General features: G+C 37.4%; 1 protein-coding gene across 4 annotated transcripts in view; it reads right to left on the bottom strand.

Moving 5' to 3' along the window:
- Nucleotides 1-411: 411 nt before the first annotated feature.
- The window catches only part of LOC115764707 (uncharacterized protein DDB_G0271670), a 32,568-nt gene continuing 15,741 nt past the window's right edge, over nucleotides 412-17,238 (bottom strand). The window contains exons 5-9 of one of the 4 annotated variants that reach the window (XM_030707906.1): nucleotides 15,196-15,418; nucleotides 12,953-13,080; nucleotides 11,833-12,001; nucleotides 7,685-8,144; nucleotides 412-679 (exon numbers count right to left, since the gene is read on the bottom strand). In XM_030707906.1, the coding sequence (XP_030563766.1) occupies nucleotides 592-679; nucleotides 7,685-8,144; nucleotides 11,833-12,001; nucleotides 12,953-13,080; nucleotides 15,196-15,418 (1,068 nt within the window). In that variant the 3' untranslated portion in view covers nucleotides 412-591. Of the gene's footprint in view, nucleotides 680-7,684; nucleotides 8,145-10,831; nucleotides 11,465-11,832; nucleotides 12,002-12,952; nucleotides 13,081-15,195; nucleotides 15,419-17,238 lie in introns of those variants that run through there. The other 3 variants (XM_030707907.1, XM_030707908.1, XM_030707909.1) reach the window with 3 other exon arrangements.

Raw genomic sequence — 17,238 nt, forward strand, 5'->3', positions numbered from 1 at the left:
AACGTCATATCTCCCAGCGGAGCTATGTCGTTTTGGAACGTCATATCTCCGCGCGGAGTTATGTCAAATATATTTATATTTTTGTATATATGTAGTTCAATAATTCCCTTTAAAGATTTTTCGTGCTCTTATTTATATCAACATATTATTATTCATTAATTGCCGAAGAGTTTTTGACCCCACCTGAGCATGTAGCTTGATCGAAGTAGGTAAGTTACGTTTAACAGTAAGTCAGTCGGGACATACACATAGATTAACAACAATAGATGCTATGGTAATATTAATTCAATTGTTTGCTTATTACAAAACAAATTTATTTAAATAAAAAACGTGTACATCTTTATATACACAAATAAGTATATCAAATTATCTAGTAATAGTAGAAGTAAATGAAGTCTGCCGCATACTGCTTAGGTCTGCCTAGCCCATGCTCCTGTGCGCTTACATTGACTCTAACGTTATTTCATTCTTTGATTCCTGCTAACATTCGCTAGCAAGCTGGCCACCCACATAAGCCATAGTACGCCTAATCTCAAACAGTTTATCGCATCAAGTATTCGCCCTGTAGTGCAATTGGTGGCTTTTGTGTTTCTAGAGCTCTCTAGACAACTCATTCTCTTGGCATTCAGCTGGATATGCTGTGGGCTGGAATTCAATTGTTGTTGTTGTTTTCACTGTGCTGCAAATGGTAAAAGTTTTAATTTAATTATAGCTCTATTTGCGGGCTAAGCAGAGCAGAGCACATTACACACACACACACACACATGTGTCGAGCCCTGCGCCAACCCCCGCATATGGAAACGCATAAGACTTGCGGATTATGGCCGTAATAAATGTAAGCAAGTGTGCAGCATGCCTGTATTTATTTAACACACACACACGCACACACGAGCACACACAGACACAATGTAAAACTCACACACACACACACACACTTGCAGTTAAAACAACAAGACGTATATTATTGCACTTTTCTCTATGCAAAATTATTCGAGTATAGAGCAAACCGGAACGGACCGTCGACTGCAAAGTCCAACTAACTTTTTAATGCTGATTATCCGGCCAGCCGGATCTCTCTGTCTCTCGAGAATCTAATCAAATATTTCTCTCTAACTGTAAAATTGGTGTGGGCAGATTGTGTTCAACTAAATGCCAGTTCTGGCCTGATGCTCGCTGCCAGCTGAGCTCAGCTTGGAGATTGGCATCTGTGGCAAGGCCCACAGCATGGCCTTAATTAAGTATTGCCTGTTGAAATCAATATGCACAGAACAACATGCATTATAATAAATTCTCATATATATTTATGGTAAATTAAATAAACCACACCCGCACACACACACTTAAGCTGGCTGTGGAAGAAGTCTACTTCATGCCCGGTCCATTTGTCAACGTAGATTTCGCATCGTGGCTGGTCATTGATTTATCGCAAGTGGCTGCTATAACCATTCAATAACTTTGGCCAAGAAGCGTCAAGCTGCCAAAAAGCCGCAAATAACAACTAGGCCAGGCCGGGCCAGCGAAGGGGCAAATAGCCAAAAATGTATTACAGTCATAAACTGCAGCACACACTCGAGCACCAAGTGGGGTAACAACAACAACAACAACAACAGCAACCTTGCATACATATATGGCACTTGTTTTTGGGCTCCCTCGATGACTAACTGCGAGAGTGACAGACTGACCGACTGACAGACTGACTGACAGGCAGGTTAAATTACAGCGAACCATGCCCAGCATTATTCGATAACTTTACCTGGCTGAAGCAAATGCAGTTCATCTGAATTAGTTGTTGAAATATGATATAAACAAATTGCATAAATTATAAGCATCAACTAATACAATTATAAAATATTTACATGCAAAGCACAAATAGCATTAAAACCCAAAGTTGTATATAAACAAGAGATAAGTTGCGAAAGCCCGACTAGGAGATACCCTTACAAACTTTCTAGCTTCCTACTAAGCACACGTACACAAACACACACATACTATGGGCAATGCTTGCATGGTTTACTTCGTACTTAAAATATATATATAATATATATATATATATATCAGGTTTATTTAAATACCGAAGATAGTTTTAAAGTTTTGGAAGTCGGGAAAATGAAATATTTTGGATCTGTGTAGACATCTTTACCAAATATGGAATCTCTAGCTCTCATAGATATGCTGACTCTTTTTTATCGATAAAGAAAATAAATTGAGTGTTACATATTTCAAATAAATAAAATATTCAAATAATATATGTTGCAGTCTGTTCCAACCGACTGCGCAATACTCGTTCACATTCCAATTACAACCTCAAAGCTGGCTTTCGACTAACTCCTGAGCCCAAAGTTCAAAACTGTTTTGGTAATGTTTCTTTAATCTGATTGTAGTAGACTACTTTAACGATTTGAATGATAATACAGCGTCCCCCAAAGCCCGAACAATAAAACCAATTAAAATGCACATAAAATTTTATAAAATATGTATGCACGAATATTTGAACAATCGGTCCAACAAAATTAGCTAACACAAATCCCCGACAATTCTGTCAATTAGGTTTGCGCGATCAAATCGGCTTTGCAATGGGCAAAGCTCGTCGCTGTCGCAGGTTTATATTTGATTTGAAAGCTGATTACGCAACGGCTGACTGCGAGGAGAAACAAACAACGACAGGTTGATTGAATGCCAGGCGAAATCGAAATCGATAATCATCAGAGACGCAAATCAGAGGGCACGGCTTTCGGACAGCTGCAGCTCACACATTACGCAACAGACATCATAAAGCAGGACATCATTAGCAGCTACATTGCATGGCAACTGCCATTGAGTATTATGGCCGAAAGCCCGTTCCCTTTTCTTATATGGCACGGCGGCACGGCAATTGCATTTTGTGCAGCACTCGACAGCGCTAAAGGACCGAAGCATGGCGAGATTGTGATCCCATGCATACAGGATGGCGCATTATATGGCCTCTGGTCATATTATATATGGCGCATTATGCGACGATGATAGCGATGGCGGCGAGAATACATCGCCGCTGGGCTGCCGGTCGCCACTTGACACAAAACAATAACAGCAGCGACCAACACACGGACATACCATATAGACAACTTTTCGACATAAAACAATAAAAGTTTTTCGCTTATTGCCCACTTGTCCTTGAGTGGTTTTGCATGAAGTCGCCAGGTCGCCCCCGCGTTGGTTAATGGTTATGGAGGATGGTTATGGAGGATGGCGATGGCGCTGATGATGAGCATGATGTTGATTGTGTTGGCACTGAAAGCCTGCAAGTCGCGAACGGACGCGCAACGTTTCGTCAATAAAATATACTCGCATATATATACAAACATATATATACGTATACTTTATGTAGCACAGTTTGCAGCGTCCATTAGGCGACGCTCCACACCGACTGGCGCTTGGCATATTTATTGATTTTCCATCAGCGTGCGCTCAAGTGTTTAACTATGTGCTAATATTTATTAAAAACCATAAAGACGCGTTGCGTAAGTCTGCTGCTGCTCTATAAATGATGAGCCTGACAGAATCCGTGCTGTTAACAGAATGTAAATCTAAGCGATTGCTTTGCTGTGCATTCATTATGCTTACACGGGGCGTATGATTAATCTCATTTCATTATGTTATCGCTCCAGCCGCATCTCTCTTTGGCTCGCCCACAGTTGTGCGGCTTTTGTTCGGCTGTCCAGCTATGAAAAATGATTTGCTTTTATTTTCTTAGCATTTAGCTCATAGTTGAGCTGAAACTCTTTGACCCTAATTCATGGCCCATTTGCATTAAAACAACTTAATTAACAGTTGACATAATATGCTTTAGGTATTTTGTTTTTATTTTTTCGTTTTCTGTTATAATTTTTCAGTTTTTATTCTTACGCACTTTCACAAGACTTTGCATTTTAAATTCTTACACGCTTAAAAGATTTAGTTTTCCTTTCTGTTTTGTTTTTGTCGTACTTTGCTTTTATTGGGGGTTTTCTCGTATTTAATTGAAAGTTACTTTCAAATTCAGTTTAGCTTTAATAACATCATTAATTCAATTTTGTTTTTCTGTAGTAAATAGACTATACTGTATGTATACATATATATATATATATATAGCGTTTGTTTTTCTTTACTTTTTTTTTTTAATAATTATAAATACACATTTACATATACAATATTTACGTCAGTTGTCTGCAGTTTTATTTCGTTTTCGTTTTAATTAGCTTAGATCTTAACTAACTTAAGAATTTGTCACTTTCATTTAGCTAGTTTGCCGTACTTACTTGTGTGTTGGGAAATTGTTGGTGAAATGTTTTGCTTATGATTGTTTAAAAGCTTGAAAACAATACGAAATATCAAAGAAGAAATTTTCAATATGCTTGCACATAAAATGGGAAAAATAATAATTCATAATTATTAATTTCATTCTATTATTGAACAAAATTGTTATTAAATGCACAAAATTACTTTGATATGAAAAATTCCACAAAATTTTAACTTAAAACAAGTAAGAGTCTCTCTTAAAGCTCCCGACTAGGGGATACCCTGAACCCTATTCTTCCAACATCAAATGCATATATATATTCTATTTTAGAAGCTATATGCCAAGTTTGGTGACTCTATTATTTACCAAAATTGCCCAAAAAACAGGATATCGATATCGATTTTTATCGATTGCTTGGAAACGGAGCAAGTTATCGATTATCGGAAGCAAACTCGATCTGCGCGGGAACTAGGAGCACCTACATCTAAAATTTCGTTCATACATACGGACGGACGGACGGACAGACGGACAGACAGACGGACATGGCTAGATCGACTCGGCTATTGATGCTGATCAAGAATATATATACTTTATGGGGTCGGAGAAGCTTCCTTCTGCCTGTTACATACATTTGGATTTTGCACAAATACAATATACCCTTATACCCATTTTTAATGGATTCAGGGTATAAAAAAAAAAGCTAAATTATTTTGAATCTCATGTGAATGTTGAATACATGCATAGCTGAGTTTTTTGTTAGTTTTTCTTTTCTTTTTCTTTTTTATTTTTTGTATCTGTTGTACTTTTTGTTATTGTTTGTTGAAAAGCTAATGAAAACTATTGTGAGAGCGAGTCGCAGTTGGGGTTGAATAGTTGTCGCTGTTAAACATGCTTAATGCAACTTTTTCAGTTTTTCAATTTTTCGTTTTTATCTTATTTTCCCAGTTTTGTATATATTTCTATCGATAGCATTATAAACTTTTTCAATGTTTATTATTCTCATTTATTTTTTTTTATTGCATATACCATTATATAAACACTGAATTAATTGGTTTTTTTTTGTCCATTTTCTTTTTTTTTTTTTGTTCATTTTTAATTGCAAATGCTGTTGCACAGTTTTGTATGCTTACTTTTCTATATACTTGCTACGACAAAGGTGATGTGTTTGTAAAATAAAGTGTGTAATTAACGAAATAGCTTTTACAAAGTGAAACCAGGCAGAAGAACTTATTTGGAAATAGATTCTACCAAAGGTTAACCTTATAGTTGTGCCTTTGGTAGAGAGAAGAATAAGTTGCAGGAAACTCCTTTGATCACAAACATTTAAGGACTTGCATATGAATAATTTACTTATAATACGCAAATGCAATGTATTTATATGTATTGTTGAGATTTTAAAAATAAACTGAAATCAGAACTTAAAACTGAATTAAAAAAGTGTCCGATTTTACAAATAGCTGAAACTCGGCACCAATAATTTCATTCTCAACTGAAGCAACAGTTTTTTGAAAGTGAATAAGCTTCAATTTGTCGTATAAGAGTTTACAACAAAACAAATAATATTAGATGACGCGATTTTGAAAAACTCCTCTAGGTCTTAAGCACATTTATTAACCTTTGATTGTGAGTTTAACTGAAAAACCTTCGTGTATATATTTTGAGACAAATCTTAAAAAAAGTAGAGTATTCGCGTATTAAACAAATATATTTATTTAAGTTTTTGGCAACCAAAATAAAATGTTTTAATATGATCAAAAGTCGCTCAAATTGAATAGCTCGACACTTAGAAAATCGGAAAATTTCAGGTCCATGCATTTTATGGAATTCGGTACAGAAAAACCTTAACAAAAAAAGTCGAAAATTTCAATGTAACATATATTGACAATAACAAAAAGAACTTGGAGTAAAGACATGCTTTACTATTTTACTAGCTAAAAAACAGCTGAAATTATAGTCAGAAATGGCTGAAAATGAATATGCGAAAATTCTCAACAGATTGTCCAGCAAACCGCATTTAAGTTGTCAAAACCTAAACTGAAACTTGTGTTAATAATAATTTTGCAGAATTGAATTTTTGTTCTCATAATATTTGCCTAATTATGTATTTATATATATATATATATATATTTTGTGTTATCAATTAACAACATAGAAAAACATGAAATGTGCAACACGAATTCGACCATATTTAATCTAACCTCAGTTCTTCAGCTCGTTTTGCGCCAACCCAATTAAGCTTAAATATATAATCTATATTTATGCCATTTATACAAACATTAAGGAAACAATTTGGAAACGAGGCAACTTATGATAGGAATATTCGAATATATCTTCTGAATCGTTGCCATGATTTGATGTCTTTGATGTTTTGGGATAATTTTGCGACAAGGACTTCAACATCTAGACAAACATTTCTCCTAAGCTTAACTTTTGCTTTTGTGAAATCATTTTTACAGTGTTTTTTCCATCATTATATATTTTATTTAATATGTATATTTTGTTAAATTGTATATGCTTTAGTCAGTACTTGAATTTTTGCTGCGCACTTGAAGTTTAACATTTAGAAAATTTTTCATTTGAATTTCTTTTTTTTTTTTCGAATTAATTATGATTATTTTGTTTTGTTTTTGTTTTTGTTGCTTAATGTGTGTTGAGTTGCTTGCCGTTAAACATTTATTTTTACGCCTATTTGAGTTTATAAAATAAGTTTTTGCATTGGGAATAGTCACAGTATGGCATCTGGAAAAGCGCTTTCATTTTAACATTTAGCTTGTTTTCCCCATTGTTTTTCATAATTTTTTTCGAGTTTTGAGCAGTGTTCGTGTCGGTTAAGTCTCTACACAAAGTTCTAGCGAATTTTCTATTGTATATTCATTTGATGTATCAAAAAGTTGGAAAGTTGTGTGTTTTTTGGGCCAAATATACCTTGAAAGTTAATCCAAATACTTCTTCACTGAACTGGCGGGCTTAGAAGCGCGATTCTGCCTATTTACAAGATTCGAAACTAAAAGTTAGACAACAGAACTGTTTTGACCATATGATACAAAAGTTGTACTTGAAAAGGCGACAACTTGGCTCTGTAATTAGTTTTTTCCATTCTTTGTATTCTTTTCGGATTAATTATTACGTATACGTCACGGGTTCATAGAAAAACGGAATAGCCAATAGATTATACATAGTAGTTACTATTATATAGTTACAGCTTATGTATGTATTGTTGTGTTCGTGTGTGTGTGTGTGTGTGTGTGTGTGTATATTTGAGTTAGTTAGGCTAAGTTGTTATCATATAAGTGTATGTATATGTATATGTGTGTGTGTGTGTGTGTGTGTGTGTGTGAGTTTACTTTATAGTATTAGTCTAGAGTCTAAGAGAGTGTTTCTTGTTTTTCTATATATTTACTTTCGTTTTCATTTTGAATGGCTGCTCACCTTATGTCTGCCTCATATACTTGCCTAAACGTTGCCGTTGTTGTTGCAGTTGCACCTGCTGTTGATGTTGATGATTGTTGAAGTTGTTGCTGTTGCGGTGGGCCACGCCCTCGCCATGTGACGCTCAGCAGCGTAGAGTAGAGCAGGCTTAAAATACCTTGGAGGATGTGTCCCAGTCCAGATACTGACACAGACGCTTTGACGCCGGCATGTCCTCGTCCGCCTCGTCCTCGTCCGGGACATCTGCTGCGGCTGGTGGGGATTCGTCGAAACCGCAGGGTCGACTTCGCCGCCGCGGCTGCAGCACGGAGGGCCGCATGGAGTGCCTGGCAAATGCCAAACTGCAGCAGCACACAAACAGGTACACTAAGAGATAGCGACTTGGAGACATGGGAGGATGTGCTGGTGCCGCGTGCTGCATTGCTGCTGGGAACTCCCCTGGAAACGGAATGAGAAACACCTGTTTAATTTACATCTTTATTGCTGTTCTCATACTCAATTATTGGGTGAAACAAAAACGGTAAAAATATGTTGTGTACGTGTATGTTCGAGTACTCTTTATTATGTATGCAGCACGTGTCCTTATGGCCTTTTTTTATTTTATTCATACAGTTGGGTAATGCTTAGCGCAGGTGATTATTAGATGGACATAATGCCACATAATCTGGCTAGAGCACTAACTAGATTATCAGCTCAGTCAAAGGTGTAAAGAAACCCGAAAACAGCCACCAAACAATAACAAATCCTTTTAAAAGAAAAGCACGGAAAATCGACCAAGTCGTAAAATATGCTGCAAAAGCCAAACGGGCAAAATCCCCATTCAATCGCTGGAAAGCACACATAAAGCACGGAAACACGCAACCAGAAACCAAACCTGATGACAGTTACGACTCAGTTAGGGCAACAGAGCTGCATCTGGGGTACAGTGTTGCGAAACGGACTCAAGGGGAGTATTACTCACGCTATGTACGTATAGGTAGATATTAGTTACTTATTCTTCATTATGAAGACTTTTATATTAGTAATTAGAAGATGTCGATTCGACAACACAATAATACTAAAAAAATTTAAGCCATCTGTTAAATATAATGAAAATAATACCAATAAATAATCTATTTAAGGTATTACATCCTTATCTTCTGTTAACTATTATAAATCATTGTAAATCTTAAAGTGATTTAAGTATTACAGCCTATAATTTTCAAACATTTTTCTATAATTTGACGAATGGAAATTCGAAATACTGATAGTAAAAATATTTGTCGTGTAAAACTGGCAGATTTCATAATTAAATCTTTAACTTCAGATTGAAAGACTTAAACGAAATAAGCTTATAAATACCGTTACAAGATTTTCAATATTAACTAATTGCAATTGGAAAATGGAAAAAGGATTAGCCTTTTACTATCAGCACACTAATCAATGTTAAAGCAGTTTAACTATAATTGATAGTGTTTTAATTAATTGATTAAATAAATGCTAAGTATTAAAGTTTTTGTATTGCGGTATTTTACAGCCTGCATTGACTGGTCACACTTGAGAATAAAATACAAATAAAAAGCTAAATGTATTTGTTGCGTTAACAGTTGCTTCAACACGCGCTTTTTACAATTTTCATTCAAATTGAAAGAAACACGACGCAAAACAAACAAACTCATAATTTTAGGAATTCATATTGTCGTTGCGCGTGCAGCATGCCGTCTCGCTCGCACTAGCTGGCCATGCGGCAGCTAACGATAAACAATAAAAGCCAAGTAATGCAAAAAAGTGAAGCAAAAGAAGCGAGAGAAACGAAAGGCAAACAAGCAACTGTCATTGGGCGACAAAGCCTGACGCAAAGTGTGTGAACGAAGCTGTTGGCACGGAGACACGGCGAAAACAAAAGCAGAACTACTACAACAACAACAACAACAACAACAACAACAACAACAGCAACAGCAGCAAGAAGAAGCAGACAATGTTGACGGGCATATAATAATAAAAATAACAACAAAACAAAATGTAACAACGGCAGCGGCAACAACAACAATGCAAAGTAGCAGAACAAGAGACAAAACATAATAATAATCAGAAACAAGTGTGCCAAAGCAGTTAACGGAAACAACGCGCATTGCATGCACAATACGGCGCTAGGCATGAGTACACCCAGCTATATGTTCGTATGTGTGCGTGTGTGAGTGTGTGTGTGTGCGCTGTGGCATTATCTAGCAGACACCGTTGCGACAACGACGACGACAACTTGACATTAGCGAAAAGTCGCAAAGGAAGTGGCATGCTGCATAAAGTCAAACACGGCTGCGGGTGAGGGGGAAGGCGAATTGCACGCTGCGGGTAGCGTGTCGCATAGACCAAGCGCAACATAAACATAATTTCAGGAGTGCAACAGTGCGGAAGGGAGGGGCAGAGGGAGCAGCGCTAAGTGCTGGGAGTTTCGTTAGTCTGTTAACAGTCCAACATTATGTTAACTGCTGTGCTCGCGAAGAGGGCGGCAACAGAAAACTGTATTTGTTTTTACTGTTCCTTTTCATTTTGATTTTAATGTTAATTGTAATGTTAATGTTAATTTTTAATGTAGTAAATATTGAATATACAACTATTGTTAAGGCAATTAGCATATTGCAAGACTCTGCCTTGACTACGCAACCAGTTAAAGCTATTTTCCAATCAATATTTTCACTGTTCGTTTCGGTTAACAGCGTGAACTTCACTTGTTGGGTTTTTCTATCTTCTTCTTTTTTCTGTACGCTCTTTAAACACAATATATATATATAGTCGAGTTACTTCCAGCACAGCAGGCACGCTCTTCCCTCCTTTGCCACTCGACACCTTTTGGCCTGGTTTATTTAGTGTCAATGCTTGTGTTACCTGTAGCTGCATTTCTATGGCTGCCCAAAGACGGGCTGAGCCCTGCTTTGGGATACAGTTCGTTGAGAACCTTTGGCGTGTTTTTTTTTTCAATTTTAAAGAAATTTAGCTACAGCTATTCAAACATTTATAGACACTAGAAGGGCTTCTACTTTAAGGAATTCAAACTAAAATGTTTTGTGAATTTATTTAAATTTAAACTAGAGTAAACTTTTCGATTGAGTCGCACTTTATTTTATTCCCCATTTAGGGTATTTATTGTACAAATTTTAATTTTCTATGGCCTGCTTTTTTAATCTTTTCATATTAAAGTTCATCCCAACAGCTTTCTTTCTCACACTTGTAAAAAAAAACTATCCCAAGCTTTCTCAAAAGGATTACTTCACTAGCATTTCAGTTCACCTTTTTTTCACTCAAGTGCATTTCTCTTACAATTATTAACCAAAGTTTTGACTAATCTTTGCAGCATTTTAACCGACCGAGCATTACTTCAACATGCCCTGCGAGCACCTCTTGATACATTCCCTGCCATTCGGGCATTCAGATTTTGGCCACAAAGCATTCATAAGCCCGCATTCGCTACAATGTTGGCCGTGGCATTTCCCAACCCCTTGGACTTCTTCATTAGCATGCCTTGCCTCTGCACTTTTCGTAAGTCTTTGTGCATTCTCCGCGGGAATACCCTCAACGCAGTTAGTCTCTTGGCATTCATTCTGCTGTCCATCACGCTAAAGTTTCGCCTTCGTGCATTGTGCTCTTCGTTTGCGTTAAATCTTATTATCAGGGTAGTTAAACTTAAGCACAATGTTGGCTTAGCGTAAAAGCGAGAGTATTGTGAAACTACAAAATAATAATATGCATATAAATTGGCACGTCAATAGCTGAGTCCAAGTATACTCTAAAGGATTCCAAAGCCTAGGAAGGATAAGAAACAGAAACACCCTAAAACTCTACACATTCACAAGATCTTCATTTAAGTGCTAAATTAAGAATTTGTAAACTTGAGAGTTACAAAATTTAAACGAAAGTTAAAAAGAAACTATCTCAAGCATAGCTTATACATTAAATAAATATTATACACTTAATAAGTTTTTATGCTTAAAGAAAAGTCTTATCAACAATTAACACTTGCCTGTAAAGGGTATACCGTTTTCGGCTTGGCAATAAATATTAATTACATACGTACATTTATACATTTTAATCAATGTTTTTTTTTTTTTTTGTTCATTCTAAGTAGTTTTGTCTGATGGTTTTTGTGTTGGATTGTCGTTGATTTTACTTACCATTCAGCACGTGTACCGTTACGCTTTTGGGCTTTGCATTTGATGGATTACACTGATAATGCCCGGAGTCGGATGGACGCGCCGATTTAATCAGAAGGAACGATGTCGTCGTCTCACCTTTGTTGGTGACCACCGAAACGCCGCCCCGAGGCGAATCATAGTTGATTATCTGCAAAGAGAAAGTAACGAGAATTGCATAAAAGAAAACAGAGAGAGCGTGAGAGAGAGGGGGGGAGGTGGAAATGATAGACAGAGCAATCGCAATTTGTATGCGAACGACTTTTACAATGCCGCATGGAGTTAGATTTGATGCGACATTCATTTTCTATGTCATAAAGCTGTTTGTGCCCATATTACGCATACGCACTGTTGCACGCAGCTAGAAAATTAAAAGCAACGCAAAAAACGAAACGAGTAGAATAAATTATGGCTGGCAGAAAAGAGAGAAAAGATTGCGAATAAAAGCAAAACAATAAAATTAAATCTGCCCATGGCCAAACTGGCACTAATGGCAACTTTCTACCCTGCTGCTGCCACTTTCACTTTCACTTTCACTTTGGCTCGCACTCAACCCTGCTTAAAAGCATGGCTATGGTCTATAGAAAATACATAACAATAGAAGGGCTGCGCACAGCAGGAACCCTTTCGAATTCCCCATACAATAAGCCAAAACATGGCCGTGACTAAAGTCCCCAAGCATGAAGCAAAACACCTAAATTGGAAAACTAAAACGTGGCTCTAACAGCGCCTGGAATGGGATGCCACTGACAACAGCAGAGGCAGAAGCAGCAGCAGCAGCAGCGGGAACAGAGCCAAACCAAAATCCATTTAAAACCCTTGCCTCAACGGGTTTTTCGGGGTCCCTCGCTTGGCATAGTGCTTAAATAGCATTTTCTTGCAGTCAACAAAATAGAACACACAAAACCAAACCCCTCTCCAAAAAAAAAAAGAAAAGAAAAGAAAAGTTTAACAGTTCCAAGCTAATTTAAAAGTTACTAAATTCAGATCCCTCATCATTTGATGATACCCCCAATGTAATTGCCTGTCGAAATAGACAAAAATCCAAAAGAAAATACATAGGGAATATATAAGTTTATATAAAAAAACACCTTACACTTACAGCGTTGTTGTGATTCCAGAAGATATAGGCCGGCGGCTCAGGTGAGTTGAGTATGACACAGGTGAGATTTATGGTCGAGCCGCTTTCTATATACAAATCGGGTGCGCCAATTATTTCCGTTGAGGGCTCTGCAACGAAAATACAAAATAAAATTTTTCAGTTTAAGTACAATGCAATCGAATCATGAAACAATTGAAACCCAACCCTCAATAACAACAAGTAAGAGGTTCTAGTCGGGAGCTCCTCACTAGAGGATACCCTGAACCCTCTTCTTCCAAAATCAAATGCATATATATATTCTATTGTAGAAGCTATATGCCAAGTTTGGTGACTCTAGCTCTTATTATTTACCAAAATTGCCCAAAAAACAGGATATCGATATCGATTTTTATCGATTGCTTGGAAACGGAGTAAGCTATCGATTATCGGAAACAAACTCGATCTGCGCGGGAGCTAGGAGCACCTACATCTATTCAATTTAAAGTCTCTAGCTCTTATTGGTTCTGAGATCCTTGCGTTCATACATACGGACGGACGGACAGACGGGCATGGCTAGATCGACTCGGCGGATCAAGAATATATATACTTTATAGGGTCGGAGAAGCTTCCTTCTGCCTGTTACATACATTTGGATTTTGCACAAATACAATATACCCTTATACCCATTTTTAATGGGTCCAGGGTATAAAATATAAATTTTTTTCGCGCACTTTCAATGAAATGGCCCAAATGAAATAGCAATTAGGTAAATACACATTTTCAGTTTGGCTCATTGGAAATACAAGTGTAATTTAAATGCGCAACAATTTCAAAAGATTTTGCATTTTCCTACCCTTTACCTTGGCTTTCCCTCCCAGCGCCCGCTGACCCACAAGCACTTGAACTTTTCCCTCGACGTTGTAGCAAAGTTTAAAGTTTACCTTACATTTTTGCAAATGGTATTTATATGTAGGGCTGGCTCATCATCATTGAAATAAAGGCACAGCAAATTGTTTTCCCAAATTTCAAGCGAAAAACAACGTGAAAGAAAGTTTGTCTTCGGCACGCCGAAGACTCAATACCCTTGTAACTTTTAGCAAGTGTATGAGAGTTATAGTTTAGATGTAGTAAAACCCGAAGTGGGTCAAGATGTCTTGATCTATACGAAATAGTGGTCCGATACGGCCAATTCCGAAATACCTCTGCAAGGTATCAAGACAATAGACAGACAATTGGACATGACTATATCAACTCGGCTGTTGTATCTAATCTAGAATATATATATATATATATATATATATATATACTATGGGAGCAAAAGGTATCCTTCTGTGCTCAACACATTTCATGGCAAAAGTATAATATTCTGCTTGCATGCCTTTGGTACACAGGAAACCTCTTTTGGATAATAAAAATTCCGATATAATACAAACTATAATCAAACTCAAATATTTCATGAAGACAAACATCATTATCACTGCGTGTCCCTAATGTTATGTACAAGCGCGAATGATTACAAGCCCCAGCAAAATAATTATTATATTTTAGCTCAATTGCAGCTAATTACTAAAACTCCTTCAATATTCATTCTAATTATATTGAACCTGATTATTTGTCAGCCTTACTTTGTGGGAAATCCATTATCGAATGTGTTTACTGTCCCATTTATGATATTGGGCCTAAAGATGGCATACATATGTAATGTATGTCCAGTGCAAACTCTTAAGTATTCGAGTTGGTTGAGGCATGTCTGTCTCCTCCCCAATAAAATGCAAATCATCTTTCCCATTTTAATTACAGCGAAAATTATTAAAGAAAACGCTTGCAGCCATTTTTCATATATGTGTGCAATTATTAATGAACCAAGGACTGGATTAATCAGATAAGATACTTTTCCGATAAGATACTTTTTCTTTGATAGGACTTCTATCTGAAGAGTTTTTTAAAATTGTTTTTGATATGGTTTTCAGTTAAAAACTTCTTATTATTTTTAACCTTTCAACAAAAAAGTACCTCATCGGAAAAGTATCTTAGCTGAGTCGTTGCAATATCTTTACTCAAATTCGAATCTTAAACTAGTCGACTTAATTATCTCAATAGCTCGACGAGAACTTAATAGCTGAAGTCACATTTTCGTCTCAAACAAATGCTTTTCTTTCAGATCAAAATATTCGCCCATAAATTTGCGTACATTTAAAGTTTGATAATGAAATCCAGCACACACACACAGACACACACACACACACACACACACACACACTTACCGACAACAGTCAAGTGGATGTAGTGGCTCATGTGCGGCGTGGTTGACACTTGGCACTCGTAGATGCCAGAGTCTCGATGTTGGGGATATTTAATTTGAAGCATCCAGTCCTCGGTTTGGGGCTGATGTATGGCCCGAAAGCGCTGATCCGATGTGTACGTATAACGGCCGACTGTTAGCAAATGTATGTCCCGATGTCGCACCCAGGAGACCTGCAGCAGCATCTGAAAGATGAAATTAAATCAAAAGTTGAGGGCAAAACGAAAACGAGATTTCATTTGTTGTGGCAACCAAAAATTTGCATGTTTAGTTTAATTTATTGGGCAAACAGTTTACAAAGTCTATTTCATGCGCAATCTTTGACGTTGGGGCCTTTCCCCAAGTTTGGGTTCGGCAAATGCAAATTTCCTGGCAACTGGCAAAAAAAAAACTTTGACGCAGGGCAACACATGTGACAGCTGAGCATCTGGAGGGTTGGCCAGGCAGCGCCCATCCTTATCAGAGTGTAACTTGGCGCTGCCTCAACTCGAATTTGAGGCAAGCGCCACGCCCGCGCTAATGCACACCTGTTTGGCAACCACCTGCTGTTAACGTGTGTGTGTGTCTAAGCTCAACATTTTTAAGTGACTGTGATTTAGGGGCGTCTTCTCGACCGCCCCGCGCCGTCACATGTCGCATGTCATACGTCAGCTGTGTGCATTTTCATTTCCATTTTCTAATTTCAACAAGGCAACATGCTGCCTGACTACAGGCGCGACGGCAAAGTTAATGGACAAGAAACTCGTCGACGGACAGCTTGTGCAGGTGCCAGCCAGGCCTAAAGTTTGCCCAGCTCTTGAGCAAAAAGTTGCATGTAATTAACACCAAATGCTTAAGCAGCTATAAGACACATGCCACATTGCCCCAGCACAGCCCCAACCCAGCCAGCGAAAATGTACTTCAAAAGCGACGCCCTATTTTGGCCAAGTTTATGCGCATTATGCGTGTTTACAGTATCGTAAAATTTGTGTATCGATTGCAATGCCAGCCAAAATATACACTTTTTCGATGTTGGGCAAACAACATCAACGGCAATTTCTTTGACGTTTTTATAGCTCAATTTGCAGAGCGCACGAAAGTATGCTTTAAAATTTGTTAGACGCTTGTAATACTACACCCAGTCCGTTACCATTGTTAAGGCAAGGCATATACGCTGCAGCTTCAATCAAGGCTGCCAGCTTGACTTTAAACAAAATGTGAATGAAAAATCTTCAATGCAAAAAAAGTGGGTTATAAGCATTTTCAATGCAAATAGACTTATTCTATGCAGGGTATCTCAAAGTCGCATAGTCTAATGAACTAAACTTTTTCTTCAGACTTTACTTTTGCTTTGAATTATTTAGAGGCACTTTTTTGTTTGTGGTGTTGGCTGCCACGCCCCTTTTTGAACTCATTACCGCCCGCATGCGGCTATCAGCATCGACATCAGCCGTAAAATCGTCGACTCCGACTGCGACTCTAATGAAAAACGTCATTAATAATGTAGAAACATAAACATCAATTCGCCGTTTAACCCAGCTCGGCACACGCATTAAACAGAAGGTGGGACCTCAGATTTCTTTTTTTTTTATCTGTTGACTTGCTTAAGTTTCCCCCCTTGTTCTTGGTAAATCTCAGCCAGCCATGATGTATTACTTCATTGGCATGCAGCTGGGGTTTGGTGTTGGAATACCCTGACGGAAATGGAAATTGAGTTGAAAAGTTCAATTTTTGGCTTGTGGCATGCCACAAGGTGAAAGCTAATTAGACTGTCAGCTGACAGTGCAAGAAATTAATGTGCAAAAACCTTGGAAATTGTGTGAAAAATTGTCAGAAGTATGCATAAAAGGAAAGCCTTCTGCCCGTACTTAACTCAAGCTAATGAATGCTTTTTTTAATAAATTGGCTGCGTCTTGCTTTTAAAGCAAGTAATAATAAGTACCTGTACTTAATTAAACATAGTCGGAGAACTGACCCAAAGAGCAAAAGATTAAAGTAATATAATCTGAAAGTCTTTCTATCTGGA

Source organism: Drosophila novamexicana, unplaced genomic scaffold (assembly GCF_003285875.2).
Source record: "Drosophila novamexicana strain 15010-1031.04,08,12 unplaced genomic scaffold, DnovRS2.1 tig00000870-arrow-arrow-pilon, whole genome shotgun sequence".
Lineage (NCBI taxonomy): Eukaryota > Metazoa > Arthropoda > Insecta > Diptera > Drosophilidae > Drosophila > Drosophila novamexicana.